Below are 14,378 nucleotides of genomic sequence, written 5' to 3'. Positions count from 1 at the left end.
ATTCATTTTCGTGAACGTTTTCTTACAGGAAGCACAATATCACTGTCCTCACTATCATTATCAAAATGATCTACCGAACCATAATCCGTAATAACACACTTCTCCACTATCATCAACATTAGATTTTTTTTTTGCTGACATGATGGGTATAAGGAATATTTTATTTCTTCTAGAGAATATATTTTGTAACGTCTTAACGCAATAAAGGTTTAAACTTAACTAAGGTAAAAAATTATCAAGAGCAGTTGAACCACCTGTAGAATTCATTTGTTTTCGTTTGCTCCAAAAATACACTATGAGCAAGGCTTGATTTGTTTACATTTGATTCGAACACACTATGACTATAAAGTATTACGACTTCGACTCCTACGTACTGCTAATAACCCAAATTCCTCACCACGAGTCTGACTCGTGATTTTCGCTTATGACACAAATTCCTTATTACGAGTCTGACTCGTGGATTTCGCTTATGGCACAAATTCCTTACCATGAGTCTGACTCGTGGTTGTAGGGCAAAGGGTTAAGAGCAAGTAAAAAGTTGCCTCGTCCACTGGCTACATCCCTGCAACATATACTCTAAGCTGTTATATGCATTTATAACCTAAATTTCTCTTGAATTTTTACTACAGTAAGTTATCAATTTATAGCGCCACCGTACCGTGCAGATACAAAATTAAAGTTGTAGTCAATCTTTTATATCAAAAGTTCCTAGCACGAACTTTCGTTTGTTCCGTGCTTAAAAAAATTAGAGACGTGTTTTTATAAATACCGTTATTCACAGAAAGATCTATAAAATTTTCATTTTTACTACTTGTTACTTTCTTAAACCAAGTTGTGAATAAAAATAAAAATGGGAACAGTTTATGCTAAGGTATATCTAACATGTATTAATCTGAACATCACATAACCTCAAAGATAAATTGTTAGTTTACGCGTGGTGATTATTTATAACACTCAGTTAATAATTTTCATACATTATCAATATAATATGTAGAAATCATATAAAACTTTACATATATATATATAGATGCATATAGAAGTAAATTTTTTTTATAAAAAAATTCATTCTAAATTAAGATATGACGACTTACAAGTCATTTATAACATCGCTTCATAATGCTATATTAATCTTTTAGGATCAGGGTACTCCAAAAAATATGGATCAACATTTCACGAGTAAAATGATGCATAAAAAACAAAATGAATTACAAGATGTAATAATATTTTTTAAATTATTTTTTATATTATTTTAATAAAATCTAAATCTCGTTTTTCTCAAAATGATTTAATTTTAATTAAAACATTTTTATTAAAAAATTAAAAAATTATTTAAATAATTTATTGTCAAATTTTTTATTTCAGTCAAATTATAATAAAGAACAGGATTTTGAAAAAAATCAAAATATACGAGTAATTTATCTACAAACAATAAAAGTGAGTTATCATTATTCAATTATTGTATTTTAGAATTATTGTTTTTTTCATTTTTATAGGCACGTGTTGATAAAATACACATTGATGGACTTGAACGCACAAAGGATGATATAATAAAATCACAAGTTACAGAACTTTTTAAAGCTCATGATTTTCAAGAAGTTATTATGGGTGCTCATAAAGTACGAGGGAAATTGGAGGCTTTAGGATGCTTTAAGAATATTGGAATCTTTATTGATATAAGTGAAGGTCCTAATGCTACCCCAGAAGGTGTAGAAGTGGGTCTATATAATTACACTAATTCAACAAAGAATAAGTAATTTCTCAGATTGAAATTTCATTTAAAGTATAATTACAATAGATTTTACAACATAACATTTGGGTGTAGAAATACATATGAATGTACTAAAAAAGAGCATTTAAATAGCCATATATACGTATACTTTTGTGTGTGTATATAAATCTAAACATTACTAATCTAATTAGGTTACTTTTAATGTCCGTGAAATGAAACGTCTAATGGGATCAGTAAATACAATGGTTGGTAATAATGAAGGATCAGTTATTATTGGAGCAAAAGCACCTAATATCTTTGGAAGAGGAGAAAAAGTTCAAGTAGAATATGCATATAGCAACAAGAAGTCAACTAATATAAATATCTCAGCTATTAAACCACTTATGGATGACTGGTTGCATACAATGTAAATATAGTCAAGTAATTATTTTTCACATATGATATATAAAAGGTTACTTGATTTTAATGAGTTAAATAAATGTTAGATTAACAGGTAGCTTATACAGCACATCAAGTTATTTTCCATGGTCTGGATATACAGAGAAAGATAATGGCTTTTTACTAGATATAGCTTGCAATTCTGGAGCAATAAATACAATAAAACACAATTTTCAATATGAAGCATCATTCAGACAAGTTAGTTGCTCTAGACAGACATCATTTAGTGTTCGTGAACAATGTGGTCCAAGCTTAAAATCTGGCTTAAAACATATTTGTTCACTTGATAAAAGGGATGCTAAACTATTTCCAACTAGAGGAAGTCTTATCCAATTTTCAAGCGAAGTTGCAGGTTTAGGTGGAGATATTGGATTTATAAAAAATGAACTTCTGATGCAGAGCAATTGGTCACCACATAAGTACCTTGTTAGTATGTTTATATGTTGTAATTTATTATATGCTCAATTCTTTCTATTTAAAATACTTCGCTAATATATTTTGCTTACTTATGTTTTTGTATTTTAACATAATATATTTATTTAATGTAGACGTTCCAACTGGCTGCTCAAGCAGGATTATTAAGAAGTATTAATAATGATATGAAAATAAGTATTATTGACCAATTTTTCTTGGGTGGGCCCTTAAATGTTAGGGGTTTTGACATTAGAGGTTGCGGCCCTCGTAATGAAGGTAATGCTGTAGGCGGTGACGTATATTGGGCAGCTGCTTTACATGTTTATACACCTCTTCCATTCAGGCCAGGTCGTAATGGTTTTGGTGATCTATTCAAACTACATGGTTTTGTCAATGGTGGTAATCTTTCTAATCTTACTAGCAAATTTGGTAAGATTTTAAACAACCAATTGTTATGTATGATTCTCATTTTTTAAAAAGTATTTAACATTTCTTAATGTTTCACTTCTTTTTTAGCTAATAATTATAAAGAAAATATGAAGATATTCACAGATAATGTTCGTTGTTCTGTTGGAGGAGGTATTGCGATGGAGCTTGGAAGTGTTGCAAGAGTAGAATTAAATGTAACAATGCCTTTATTATTTGTTAGGAACGATGTATTGCGACAGTTTCAATTTGGTATTGGTGTACAGTACTTATGAACAAATTATATTTTGATATAGTAATTGTACATCTTGTGTCGATAGATACGATTTATTCCATTGTAATGTAATAATTGAACATTTAAACAAAACCTGATTTTAGTACAAGCAAAGCTTACGATTGGATATCGCTAATAGTCAATCAATTGTCTACATTGTAGACTAATAAAATATATCACTTACTCTTGTCTTTTTGTTAAAGAAATCAAAATGAAATAAATATTTAAAGAGAAAGCTTTTTAACGAAAACAAAAACGATTTTTTTTAAATAATTACATTATTTTTTTTTTAAATAATTACATTGTTGAATAATAAATATATTTATTTCGTACGAACGTTGAATCATTATTTTGAATTTAGCGCCATTTTCTATAATTTGCTATATGATGTGAAGTTGTTGAGCTTGGTATTGTCAACCTCGTAGACCATAAATTGGAATACATTATTTCGAGATCATCTGTGAGATTTGATAGCTTCGTTTTATTAATACTTTTATTGGATAACAGATTTTAGCGGATTATATGCAGTTACGAAAAATCTCGAATTCGATTTGGATGATATTATAACAATATGTGTACCGACCCATTAAATAGAATATGTCATTGGGGACCACTAATTGCTTTAGGTATGTTTGCTATCGTTGATAGCTTTCTTAAATAAAGTTTCTTTTATGGCTATATAATAATTAGAATATTTAACAGATAAAAAGTAATATAGATTTATATAGTTTCTAGATTATTTTACATACTAAATAATTCATGGTATTTGTTGCAATGACGAAAATAATAGCCTCCGCCCCTTTCATTACAAACATATTTTTTCGCGGGAAATTCAAAATATTTCTATAAAAAATTATTAAAGATATTATATTTTTTTTTAGGAATCATAAAAATTATTACAATAATGACGATACATTGTACTACACAATGGTGGCCACCTGAAGAAAGTTTTTGGGCAACAATAAATTTTTGTTTATTTTTTGTCCTTAGTGGATGTACTCTTTTTCATTTCATCAGTGCAATTTCTGAGGGACCTGGTTTTTTACCATTGAAATGGATGCCGGTAATATTATTTTATAATAATTAAAAAGTTCAATTAAACATTATGATCAAAAGTGAATTTTGATTCTATTAGGAAAAAGCATCAGATATCCAATTTTTGCAGTATTGTATCATTTGTCAAGGATATAAAGCGCCAAGATCTCATCATTGCAGGAAATGTAAGTTATTACTTATCAATAACAGAAAGAATTATTTGGCCTACAATTTGTCTTTTATCATTGTTTTAGGTAATCGTTGTGTTCTGAAAATGGATCACCATTGTCCATGGATAAACAACTGTGTTGGTCATCATAATCATGGACATTTTACAGCATTTTTAGCAAGTGCAGTTGGTGGCTGTTGCATATCCACCTTCATATTAATTTCTTGGGTTGCAACTGTATTATCATTCAAACCTATACCATTTCCACCACCCTCTTTTATTACTTTGGTTTTAGTTGTTTTCACCATCGGTTTATCAATTGGTGTGGTTTTTACAGTAGGAATGTTACTTTTCTTTCAAGTATGTGATCAAAATTTAAATAAGAAATGGATAGTTCATTATATTTATACTATTTATATTTTTACTAGATGATGGCTATTCTAAAAAACAAAACAGAAATAGAGGATTGGATATTAGAAAAAGCACGTTATCGTAGATTTGGTACTGATGAGAAATTCGTCTATCCATATTCAAAAGGATGGCTATTTAATATGAAACAAGTTTTTACATGGGATTGTTCTCCTGTAGGTGATGGTATACATTGGCCTGTGATTGATAATTGTGATCAATTCACATTAACGGTAAAATATAATCTTCGTTTTAGTCAGTTTTAAGTATTGTTTATACCTGTAGAATACAAACATTTTATTATAGAAAGAGCAATTAGCACAAAAAGTGGATAAACGGAAAAGGGCGCGTAAATACAGAATAATAGAACCTTCTTCTGGCTCATGGGTACCAATTCGATATGGTTGTGGTGTATTGTGTTATCCTCCTTATACAGACGAAACACGAATTAAATTAAACGTAGGAGATATTGTGATTGTTACTCGTTGGCGAAGGTATTGTTTTATTTGAGTCAAAATATTTTAACATTGAATTTTTCATTGATATAATTATTTCAAGTTAGAAGAATTTCGCAAATTAATTATTATAGATATTGGTTATTTGGACAAAAGGAGCAAGAGACTGTAAATGATGTTCCCATAAAACGAATACGAGGATGGTTCCCGCGACCCTGTGCAATTGAAATCATAGAAAACAATCAATATTCTTCTAAATCTAAGTCTGACTAAAATTTTATTTTAAAATGATGGTGCATTTAGACTTATAGCAAAACATAGAAAATAAGTAATGCTATATCTAACGTGTAATTGAAAAAGGCGATATCTGCGATTTTTTAACATTCGGATTTATTTATATCGTTGCATTCGACTTGTAAAACTCAATCGGATATTATAAAGAAAAGTAGTAAAAAAAAAATCCAATGAAATATTATTCGGGAAAATTAAATACTGCTTTTACGTTTTCAGGATATTCTACGACGAAGAAAAGCAGTATGTACCAATAAAAGGAATAAAGGTAGTATTCTAAACGTTACTGCTTTATTTCGTTATATGCTACTGTAAAAAACTTGTCATACGATTTTTTTTAACAAGTATAAATACATCAATAATTTTAAAGGCTTTTTTTCCAAGGTAATGGAAAATTCTCAAAACTTATAAAATTCTCTTAGAGATTTTGCCTTTCGCGATTACACGATAGATGTATAGTATTATATTTTCAGTGGTGTGTCGTGTTCTTAGTTTGATAAATGAATATGCATCAATCATTAATATCATTTTAACAAAAAGTGAATAAGAATGCTCTATACGTGTTTATATCAAGACTTTATAATTTATATAAGTATATTTCGTAAAATATGAAATAATCAAACTCAGGTTTAAAACACATTATATATGTTCATGACATTTAATCCTTTAAATTAAATTACAGAAAAAATTTTTAGATTTAATTTAGTTTAAGTTAGATTTAATAGTTGAATGATTTTTATACAGATAGTAAATTATTATTTATATTTTATTAGATTACAAATGATGAGAATTTATGATATAAAAAATTATAGTAATTTTATTCATGTATATACAAAACTGTATCTAATTAAATGCTTCTCATCATACTTTTAGTTTAGCCATAACATGTGTTAGAATTATCATGCATGATCTCTAATTCCTATGACAATAAAAAATAAGATATATTCTCAGATATATTTTCAGTGAACTTTAAACACTGTTCTCAGGGATATGAATTTTTCATGTAGGAATTAAATAGTTTTGATCATCAATTTGAACAAACGAGCAAATGTTAACGTAATGATAAATCTAATCTACATCAGACATAAACCCTCTTTTATTTGTCTTTTTATACATTATATATGATACACTGATTTTAAATCTGTGATATTTTTGCTATTGCTATCTATTTTATATTTGTATTGAGTTCAATGAGAAATATGTACATGTAAAAAGTGTTATGTTGCTCATATATACACAGGTACTTATATTAAACTTATTACATTTATATAACTTCGTTAATATTTACGTACAAAATCTTATTTATATATAATTTACAACGATATACAAGAAAAATATGATAATGTAATGTTACATAGAATGATTTAAGAACAATGTAAAATTATTAAAAGTTATTCTGTAAAATTATTAAAAATCATATCACTTATAATTGCAGTCTATCATTTTGTACAATAAGATTTAGCTTTTTTTTATATGTATGTCTTTCTACGTATGTGTATACACGTGTGTTTGTAATATTCTTTGTAATTATTTTCTATTAAATTATTTGATACACATACACAGTTTAAAACAAAATAGTATAAAATAAAAGAAAAATTATAAGAGGACCACAATATAATATAATATGTAATCAAGTTGTGCAATTGTATTTGTGATACGAGATTAATGTTATAATAAAAATAGAATATTGAAAGATCTGTATCAAATTCATTGTTATAGTTTTGTATTGTTCTTTATTATCAATAATAAGAGCATTATATTTCTTTATCAGATAGAATTTTTCTTTGAAACTTTTGTATAACACGTTATGTTAATTCTTCTGTAGAAGAATATTGTATTATACAACACAAGATTGATGTATTGGAAAAGCATCTATGTATGTCAATAACATAGCGTGACAATCAAACATTAAGCAAATTCTATGATGATGGGTATGCAAATATAAATGAACAACACGGCGAGTGTGGCATTCAACAGTGAAAGGGTCAAATTAGCTTTTACGTTTAGAGAATTCTCGGCTCGAATGCGATATATATATATATATATATATATATATATATATATATATATATATATATATATGTATGTATGTATGTATGTAACAATTCGAACTATTACAAAAATATATATTTAATCGGAGAATATTATAATATTACGAAATATATATACTGAAATATCAGGAATATTATGTGAGTCGTGTCATCTTATTTTTTAATTGGTAATTTAATTGCTTATTTTCGATTCAATTTTAACAGATTTATTCTATGTATATATCATTAATGAAGCAGATTGTCTGGTTATCGATAAAATTATTGATTTATATTCCAGAAAAATGATCAAAATAAAAGTATATAATTTATTCTTAAATACTTTATACTTTCTATTTAATAGACGACTGACATTTGAAAAAGTAACTTTTTAATATATTTGAGTAAAAAAACAAAATAAGGCGATAAAATATTACAACAGCGAGAAAGGATCGAGTGAAAGTAACAATTCGCTAAAGCGGATTGAGACTTTGCCAATGAATGGTGGGATTCCAGTGACATTTGACTTACTCGCAAGAGATCGGTTATTGCAGTTTCTTTCGTGCACCTCTCTGAGGAGGACCAACGAAATCAAGTGAAAGCAAGTTTTAGGATATTTCATTCCGATTTAAAACTAATTAAAAAGTAAGCGTCTAATCAATGACGATCATTCTAAATCGGTAAAGTTAAGTGAGCTTCTTTTAATATTCTATTCCATTCGTCTATAACTTTGAATTATTAATAAAAAAAAAGGATCACATCTATTTTCAATATAATAAATCTTAATTGTTTGCAAAGGCCACAAGGATCTTCCAAAGATGAGTTGGTTTAGGAATCTTATATTTACGATATCAACAATTGCCCTTTCTTCGGTACCCGTTTCCGGTTTTCCTGATGGTGCACCAGTAGATGCATGTGTCAAACCACGACCGAATCAACCCTATCACGGGGATGCACGTAGTCAACCCTTGAATAAAAACCCTTATACGTTAGTAGCCTCGTCATCTGAATACATTCCAGGATCGCAAATTACCGGTATGTAATAAACATTATATTCACGATTTTCGTGCAATTTCTAATCATGAAGGAAATATATGAAATTTTTCACGATTAATCTCGAAGCATAGCGCTCACATATTTTATTATATTAATTATAACGCGCGATATAAAATCGATATTTATGATAAATCAAAGTTACTTTTTTCGTAACAAATCTTTGTGTCTATTTGATAAGAAATATTTAAAATGATGTATAAAGTTACTCACAGAAATATGAGAAGCTCACTTTATCGTAGAAAAGAAGAGTTTCAAACTCTCTTTATGAATAGAATACTTTAGAGAAAGGGAAGATACAGCGAACGTTATTTTCGCTCCATTGTGCTCTTAACTACTTACATTAGCGAGCTCGCTAATCGATTTTAAGAAACGATGGCAAGTAGCATTAATGTGTACGTGAGAGAACATGCAACGTTGACACTTCTCTCTTCATAGTGCAGATCAGTCGATCTTACACTTTTCAGCTTACTATAGTATTGCATTTCACTTGGAATAATTACTTTTATCACTTAATCTTTAAGATCGAAGAAACTATCATAAAATATACAATAATTTCGTCATACTTTCATTTAATTACTTTTTGATTTCAGTAACTATTAGTGGTTCATCTTTCAAAGGATTTTTCTTACAAGCACGCGATTCTAATACCAATAGCTGGATTGGTTCTTGGGCACAAACTCCAAATACAAACACCCATCCTGAATGCAGTGCTGTAACGCATGCAGATCCACGTGAAAAACAACAGGCTACTCTTATTTGGAATGCACCACCAAATACTCGAGGCCAGGTTTATTTTACGTGAGTACTTCGATAAAATTTTTCTTCGTTCAATGAAAAAATGTTAACAATTATAACTATTTTCGAAATGTAACTAATGAAGAAATGATTCTCGAATTAATCAGTATATTAGAATACACCGAAAGAAAAATTATAAAATTTCTTGTTAATTAACGAAGATTTACGTAAGATTTCTAAAGCTCATGGGATTACGTTCCCTCATATGATTTTTTTTTCATAAAGTATTTTTTCATTATCAAAAGTAACTCGGAGATTGAATAAGATTGAGTCCGAGCACCATAAGCCAGATTAACTCTTAACAATAGATCATTTTCAATAGATAATACATTAGCTTCTTATTATAATACGAAATTACGTTAAATTTAAAATTAGAATTTTAATTTTTATTTAAAAAAAGAAATTTTAATTAATTTTACTGAAATTGTATTTAAAGAAAAAAAAATACAATTTATTTTTTTTTTTTTTTTTTTAGAGATGATCTATTTCTAAAAGTAAAACGAAATTATTTATAAATTCGCTAAAAAATTTTATAAGGTAAAAGAAAATGAATTATCTATGCCTATAGAGTAGTTCACTTCGTTTCCTAAGTGTAAAGTTTGTTGGCTCGGCAAGTAGCAATATCTATGTAAAAGCAGCCGCCAGTAGTTGGACTTAACATTGAAAGATATAGACTCGTAAATAGTAGTAATGGCGATTATGATCAGACGCAATGGAGAAGAACAATCGATGTTTTCCGTTCTTCGCGATAATGTTATCCATCTGTATAAAATCGAAAAATTTGTGACTCCATAAGACGAGCTAAATTTGTCAATCCTCTTCGAAGAACGACAAGTATATTATTTATTGGAGGAACGTAGAGAGAGAGAAAAAAAAAGAGAGAGAGCGAGAAAGAAAGAGAGAGAGAGAGATGAATGTTAGTTCCACTCACTTCGTCTTCTGCTGCGTGGTCAAAGATCTTATGATGACGTTATATATGTATAACGGGTATCCCGTTTTAAACGATATGGTCAAATATCTCCTGTCCTATTGGTTTTATAAGCGAACGTTTTAAATAAAAGATGCTAAGTTTTAAGAAAGAAATATAATTTATTGCAGCTATTTCGTGAAAGGCATTGTAGTCAAGATATGGAACTTATAACAATTTTTTAAAAATAGAATTCAATATTTTAAGCCGAACAAAATATACAAATCGAACGAACATCTACAGTATATTTTTTTATTGATATTTCATCGAGTTATGGATTTTAACAAACTGTCTAATAGCAATAACGCGATCAATTCTCTTGTAAACATCTGATAATCATACATTTTTAAAGTTGTAATCATTTAAAGTGCGGTATCCTTCAACATTTACAAAGAATATTATATATATTACGGTTACACAGTTTGGAACACCCGGTATAAAAGCGTTTAGAAAGTCTACTATATTCGTACATATAATTAACATACCAATAACACGACATACATAGATTGAGTTAACGCAATAACATGATCACGAGAAGTCGTGGTATTTCTCTCTTTTTCTCTCTCTCTTCTGGTTTTTAATTAATTTTCTTTTTTTGGTAATTACATTACATCATTTTTAATCGACTTTATCTCTCTACTTTATTAAAAATCGTGAAATTAATAATAATATAAAACGACAACTTGAACATTAAATTTATTATGTGATAATTTAGTGAATTATTTTTATCAACATAATACAATGATAGCTACGTGTACGTCGATTATATGTTGCTCGTCACTAAAATTAATTAATTTTACTAAACCAACGATTGTAAATGGAGATAGCTGAACACGTTTACCGTTTCAGAAACGCTTCGTAGAACTTACAAACGATCCTGCAAATTTTCATCCTACATTACGGGGCTTAGAAAGTTTAGTCGGTGGACCGAAAGCTACCGGTCGAATTATTTCGCCAGTAGGATAGATCTCGGCATTTTGGATTCAATAGAAATTGAATAGTTCGTTTATCTGTGAAATCAATGCAAATACATTTGGCATAGACGAAATCAAAATGAATAAAACGAGAGATAATTGTATATTAATAGATATAGATATATAAAACCATAATCTTCTTCTTTCTCTTTTTTAATTTGATTTTTTTTTCAGTGGTACTGTTTTAAAAGAATACGCGATATTTTGGTCGGATTTGGTTGCACGTGTGGTCCAATGAAAAAAAAAAGGGAAAAATTCAATGCAAGTATAATATATGTATGTATATTCATATAAATATGTAATTGATTATTGTTTTTTAGTAAAGATCGATATTAACAATATTTTTTCATTTTTAGGATTTAACACGTAGTAATACTCGTATTTTGATAATTTCGGAAAGCAAAATGTCGTTTATGGTGATATTGTATAATAACGTCTATGGTGATATTGTATCGATGCAAAATAATCGATATTAGAATCAATTAATATTTATCGAAGTATTCTACACTTTTATTCAATTTTTTAATTCTACTTTTTTATTCAATTCTTTAATAAACTAATGATTTTAATAAAAAGAACTATTAAAATGATTATCGATAGTAAGTATATCATCGTTTCAGAACAAAGTTACATAAGAACCATTAAATTCTTTCTAAGACACGCAGTATTGATAAACGATGCAGATATATTATCTTTCAGCAGACGATGTTGCGTAAAAATTGATCGATCAAATGCCAAAGATAATTAAATGAACTCTCATGGGTAACTTATTAATGAAATATTGTTTCTGGTGATTCAACGTCAACGAGATCTAATGTGATCTTTGTTAGAAAAAAGTCGAAGACTAGTCAAGAAGGTTTTTGCTTTGGTTTCGTTAAAAACGACTAAAAAAGATATATATGTATGTTTGTGTGTGTATGTCTATAAAGATAAAATAGCCTGGAGATACGACTACGATGTATGGCAAAGGTATTCGACTCGATTAAAATTGCACAACGATCGATCGAGGAAGGTGATTTTAGCTTGATTCCTTTCGCCATTAACGCACAAACTCGTTGGACTTCATGCTGTGAAATAGATTGGCAATATGAACTTATTGTTAGTTGCTCGTCGAAAAGGGTTTCACTGTTCGATTCTCGTTAATGGAAGGATCGAGGAGGTTGCGTATTGCGTAAGATCTCAGCGGTAAGTAAAAGTGTGTCCTACTTCAGATAAAGAGAAAGAGAAGGAGAGAGAGAGAGAGAGAGAGAGAGAGAGAGAGAGAGAGAAAGAGAAAGAGAGGAAAAGAGAATTATGACGTTAAAAACTAGTTGTTCCTTCTACGCAACAACGAATTCTCAAAAAAGTTTCCCCGTTTTCGTAATATGAAACAACATTCCTCCGCTCGATTTATTCGGTTCTTCGGAAAGTAATTTCGTTTTTTCCCAACAGAAGAATTAGTTGTATTTTTAAGCAGCTAACTTCAAACAAGGAAGAAGTTATATGGCGTGTATGGAAATGCCTTAATAAAACGCCAGTTCCAGAACTGGTTTGCAAAATTTCATTTCGGCAATTTTGATATTGAAAATGCACCATATTCTGGAAGGCCAATTGAAACTGACAAAATAAAACAAATCGACAAATAATAATACGAGAAATCTCTACAAGATTAAATTTATCGAATTCGAACGTTTATGATCACGTGAAATGACTTGGTTTCCTTTCGAAGCTCGATATATGGGTTTTACATATCCTTAAAAAAGTGATTTGCTCGTATTAACATCTGTGAATTGCTTCTCAAGCGTCAAGAAAATGATCCATTTCTAAAGTGAATCATAATTGGAGCAGAAGAAATGAGCTCGCTCAAAGCACTTCGAAAACCGGTACTCATAAAAAAAGTGATGTTTTCTGTTTGGTAAGATACTAAGCGAATTGTTTTATTTAAACTTCTATCTAATAATTCCACAATTAATTCGGAAATGTACTACCATCGACTGGAAAAGTTTCATTAAAAATCATTGAATGATTTCATTAAACAAAATATGTCAGAATTAATTAACAGAAAAGGTATAGTGTTTCATCACGATAATGCCTGACCGCACAAAAGTTTGGTAACCCGTCATAAGTTATAGTTTGGATGGGATGTGCTACCACATCCACAATATTCGCTAGATCTGGGCATCCTCGAATTATTACTTATTTCAGTTTTTAAAAAATTTCTTAAATGTTAAAACATTCACTTCAAATGAGAATGTCAAAAATTACTTTGATTAGTTTTTTGTAAGTAAAGATCAAAAGTATTATGAGCGTGGAAATATGTTACTATTGCTAGAAAAATGGAAAAAGGTATTGGATCAAAATGGTCAATATACAATTCAATAAAATATTTATATATTATAAAAGAATTATTTTTCATTTTCACGAAAAAAAAAAAAAACGAAATTACTTTCCGAATAATCCAATAGATTGCTACGACGAGTCACAACATTTTCTCACAGGCACTACCTATTGTAAGTTGAATCATTAGATTATAATCGATCGTTGGGAAGATCAATGTTCAATAATACCTTTAACTGTAGATAATTCATTTTCTTTTTCACGATGCACATCGAATTTTGCATAGATAGCGTATCCATACTTGAAATAAGAGTTAACAATCGAGAGCACGATTTTTCCATGCATGAGGACATCAATTATTACTATAGTAGAAAAATAGGGTAGAAGAATAATTTTCTACGAGTACTAAAAGTGGATAAGAGCGAATGGCCAAGATTTTAGACAAGCTAAGAGCGCGCGCATCCACGAAAAGAAAGAAAGAAAGAAAAAAAGAAAAGAGAGAGATAAAAAGACTAAATCGATTTTTAAGAAATTTTAGTCTAATACGATCGGTCATATCTTGTCTGTAAACGATCATTGTCCAAGAAATGAGTCAGAAAATCGA

The 14,378-nt window shown here is 29.0% G+C and overlaps 3 protein-coding genes across 9 annotated transcripts; all 3 read left to right on the top strand.

Moving 5' to 3' along the window:
- The first annotated feature begins 682 nt into the window (after positions 1 to 682).
- LOC124957563 (sorting and assembly machinery component 50 homolog B) lies at positions 683 to 3,486 on the top strand. 3 transcript variants are annotated; one of them, XM_047514616.1, is made up of 8 exons: positions 683 to 871; positions 1,137 to 1,214; positions 1,363 to 1,434; positions 1,494 to 1,712; positions 1,921 to 2,135; positions 2,215 to 2,593; positions 2,716 to 3,010; positions 3,098 to 3,486. In XM_047514616.1, the coding sequence occupies exons 1-8, from the start codon at positions 851 to 853 to the stop codon at positions 3,280 to 3,282; spliced, it is 1,464 nt and encodes a 487-aa protein (XP_047370572.1). In that variant the 5' UTR covers positions 683 to 850; the 3' UTR covers positions 3,283 to 3,486. The 3 variants fall into 3 exon arrangements, with proteins under 3 accessions (XP_047370572.1, XP_047370747.1, XP_047370660.1); XM_047514704.1 differs by lacking the exon at positions 683 to 871 and adding an exon at positions 904 to 922; XM_047514791.1 differs by lacking the exon at positions 1,137 to 1,214.
- Positions 3,487 to 3,685: 199 nt separating this feature from the next.
- Positions 3,686 to 7,714, top strand: LOC124957752 (palmitoyltransferase ZDHHC6). Of its 3 annotated transcripts, none has more exons than XM_047515236.1 (7): positions 3,686 to 3,907; positions 4,272 to 4,344; positions 4,417 to 4,501; positions 4,571 to 4,845; positions 4,914 to 5,126; positions 5,200 to 5,387; positions 5,459 to 7,714. In XM_047515236.1, the coding sequence occupies exons 1-7, from the start codon at positions 3,879 to 3,881 to the stop codon at positions 5,619 to 5,621; spliced, it is 1,026 nt and encodes a 341-aa protein (XP_047371192.1). In that variant the 5' UTR covers positions 3,686 to 3,878; the 3' UTR covers positions 5,622 to 7,714. The 3 variants fall into 3 exon arrangements, with proteins under 3 accessions (XP_047371192.1, XP_047371015.1, XP_047371100.1); XM_047515059.1 differs by having other exon boundaries at positions 3,692 to 3,907; positions 4,163 to 4,344; positions 5,459 to 7,713; XM_047515144.1 differs by having other exon boundaries at positions 3,696 to 3,907; positions 4,163 to 4,344; positions 5,483 to 7,712.
- Positions 7,715 to 7,980: 266 nt separating this feature from the next.
- Positions 7,981 to 14,292, top strand: LOC124946395 (putative defense protein 3). Of its 3 annotated transcripts, none has more exons than XM_047487027.1 (5): positions 7,981 to 8,311; positions 8,465 to 8,701; positions 9,313 to 9,520; positions 11,633 to 11,734; positions 11,815 to 14,292. In XM_047487027.1, exons 2-4 carry the CDS (start codon positions 8,485 to 8,487, stop codon positions 11,694 to 11,696), a joined length of 489 nt encoding a protein of 162 aa, XP_047342983.1. In that variant the 5' UTR covers positions 7,981 to 8,311; positions 8,465 to 8,484; the 3' UTR covers positions 11,697 to 11,734; positions 11,815 to 14,292. The 3 variants fall into 3 exon arrangements, with proteins under 3 accessions (XP_047342983.1, XP_047342994.1, XP_047342974.1); XM_047487038.1 differs by having other exon boundaries at positions 7,981 to 8,346; XM_047487018.1 differs by having other exon boundaries at positions 7,981 to 8,356.
- Positions 14,293 to 14,378: the final 86 nt, after the last annotated feature.

Source organism: Vespa velutina, chromosome 1 (genome assembly GCF_912470025.1).
Source record: "Vespa velutina chromosome 1, iVesVel2.1, whole genome shotgun sequence".
NCBI classification, from domain to species: Eukaryota; Metazoa; Arthropoda; class Insecta; order Hymenoptera; family Vespidae; genus Vespa; species Vespa velutina.
Note: the sequence above shows the minus strand (reverse complement) of the source record. Positions and strands in the feature narration are given on the sequence as shown.

Coding starts and splice junctions, on each gene's coding strand:
- LOC124957563 (XM_047514616.1), top strand. CDS start 851: ATGGGAACAGTTTATGCTAAG. Junction 2,136..2,214: donor GATGACTGGTTGCATACAAT/GTAAATATAGTC, acceptor AATAAATGTTAG/ATTAACAGGTAGCTTATACA. Junction 3,011..3,097: donor TAATCTTACTAGCAAATTTG/GTAAGATTTTAA, acceptor CTTCTTTTTTAG/CTAATAATTATAAAGAAAAT.
- LOC124957752 (XM_047515059.1), top strand. CDS start 3,853: ATGTGTACCGACCCATTAAATAGAATATGTCATTGGGGACCACTAATT. Junction 4,502..4,570: donor ATCTCATCATTGCAGGAAAT/GTAAGTTATTAC, acceptor TCATTGTTTTAG/GTAATCGTTGTGTTCTGAAA. Junction 5,127..5,199: donor GTGATCAATTCACATTAACG/GTAAAATATAAT, acceptor ATTTTATTATAG/AAAGAGCAATTAGCACAAAA.
- LOC124946395 (XM_047487027.1), top strand. CDS start 8,485: ATGAGTTGGTTTAGGAATCTTATATTTACGATATCAACAATTGCCCTT. Junction 8,702..9,312: donor TCCAGGATCGCAAATTACCG/GTATGTAATAAA, acceptor TTTTGATTTCAG/TAACTATTAGTGGTTCATCT. Junction 9,521..11,632: donor CGAGGCCAGGTTTATTTTAC/GTGAGTACTTCG, acceptor TTTTTTTTTCAG/TGGTACTGTTTTAAAAGAAT.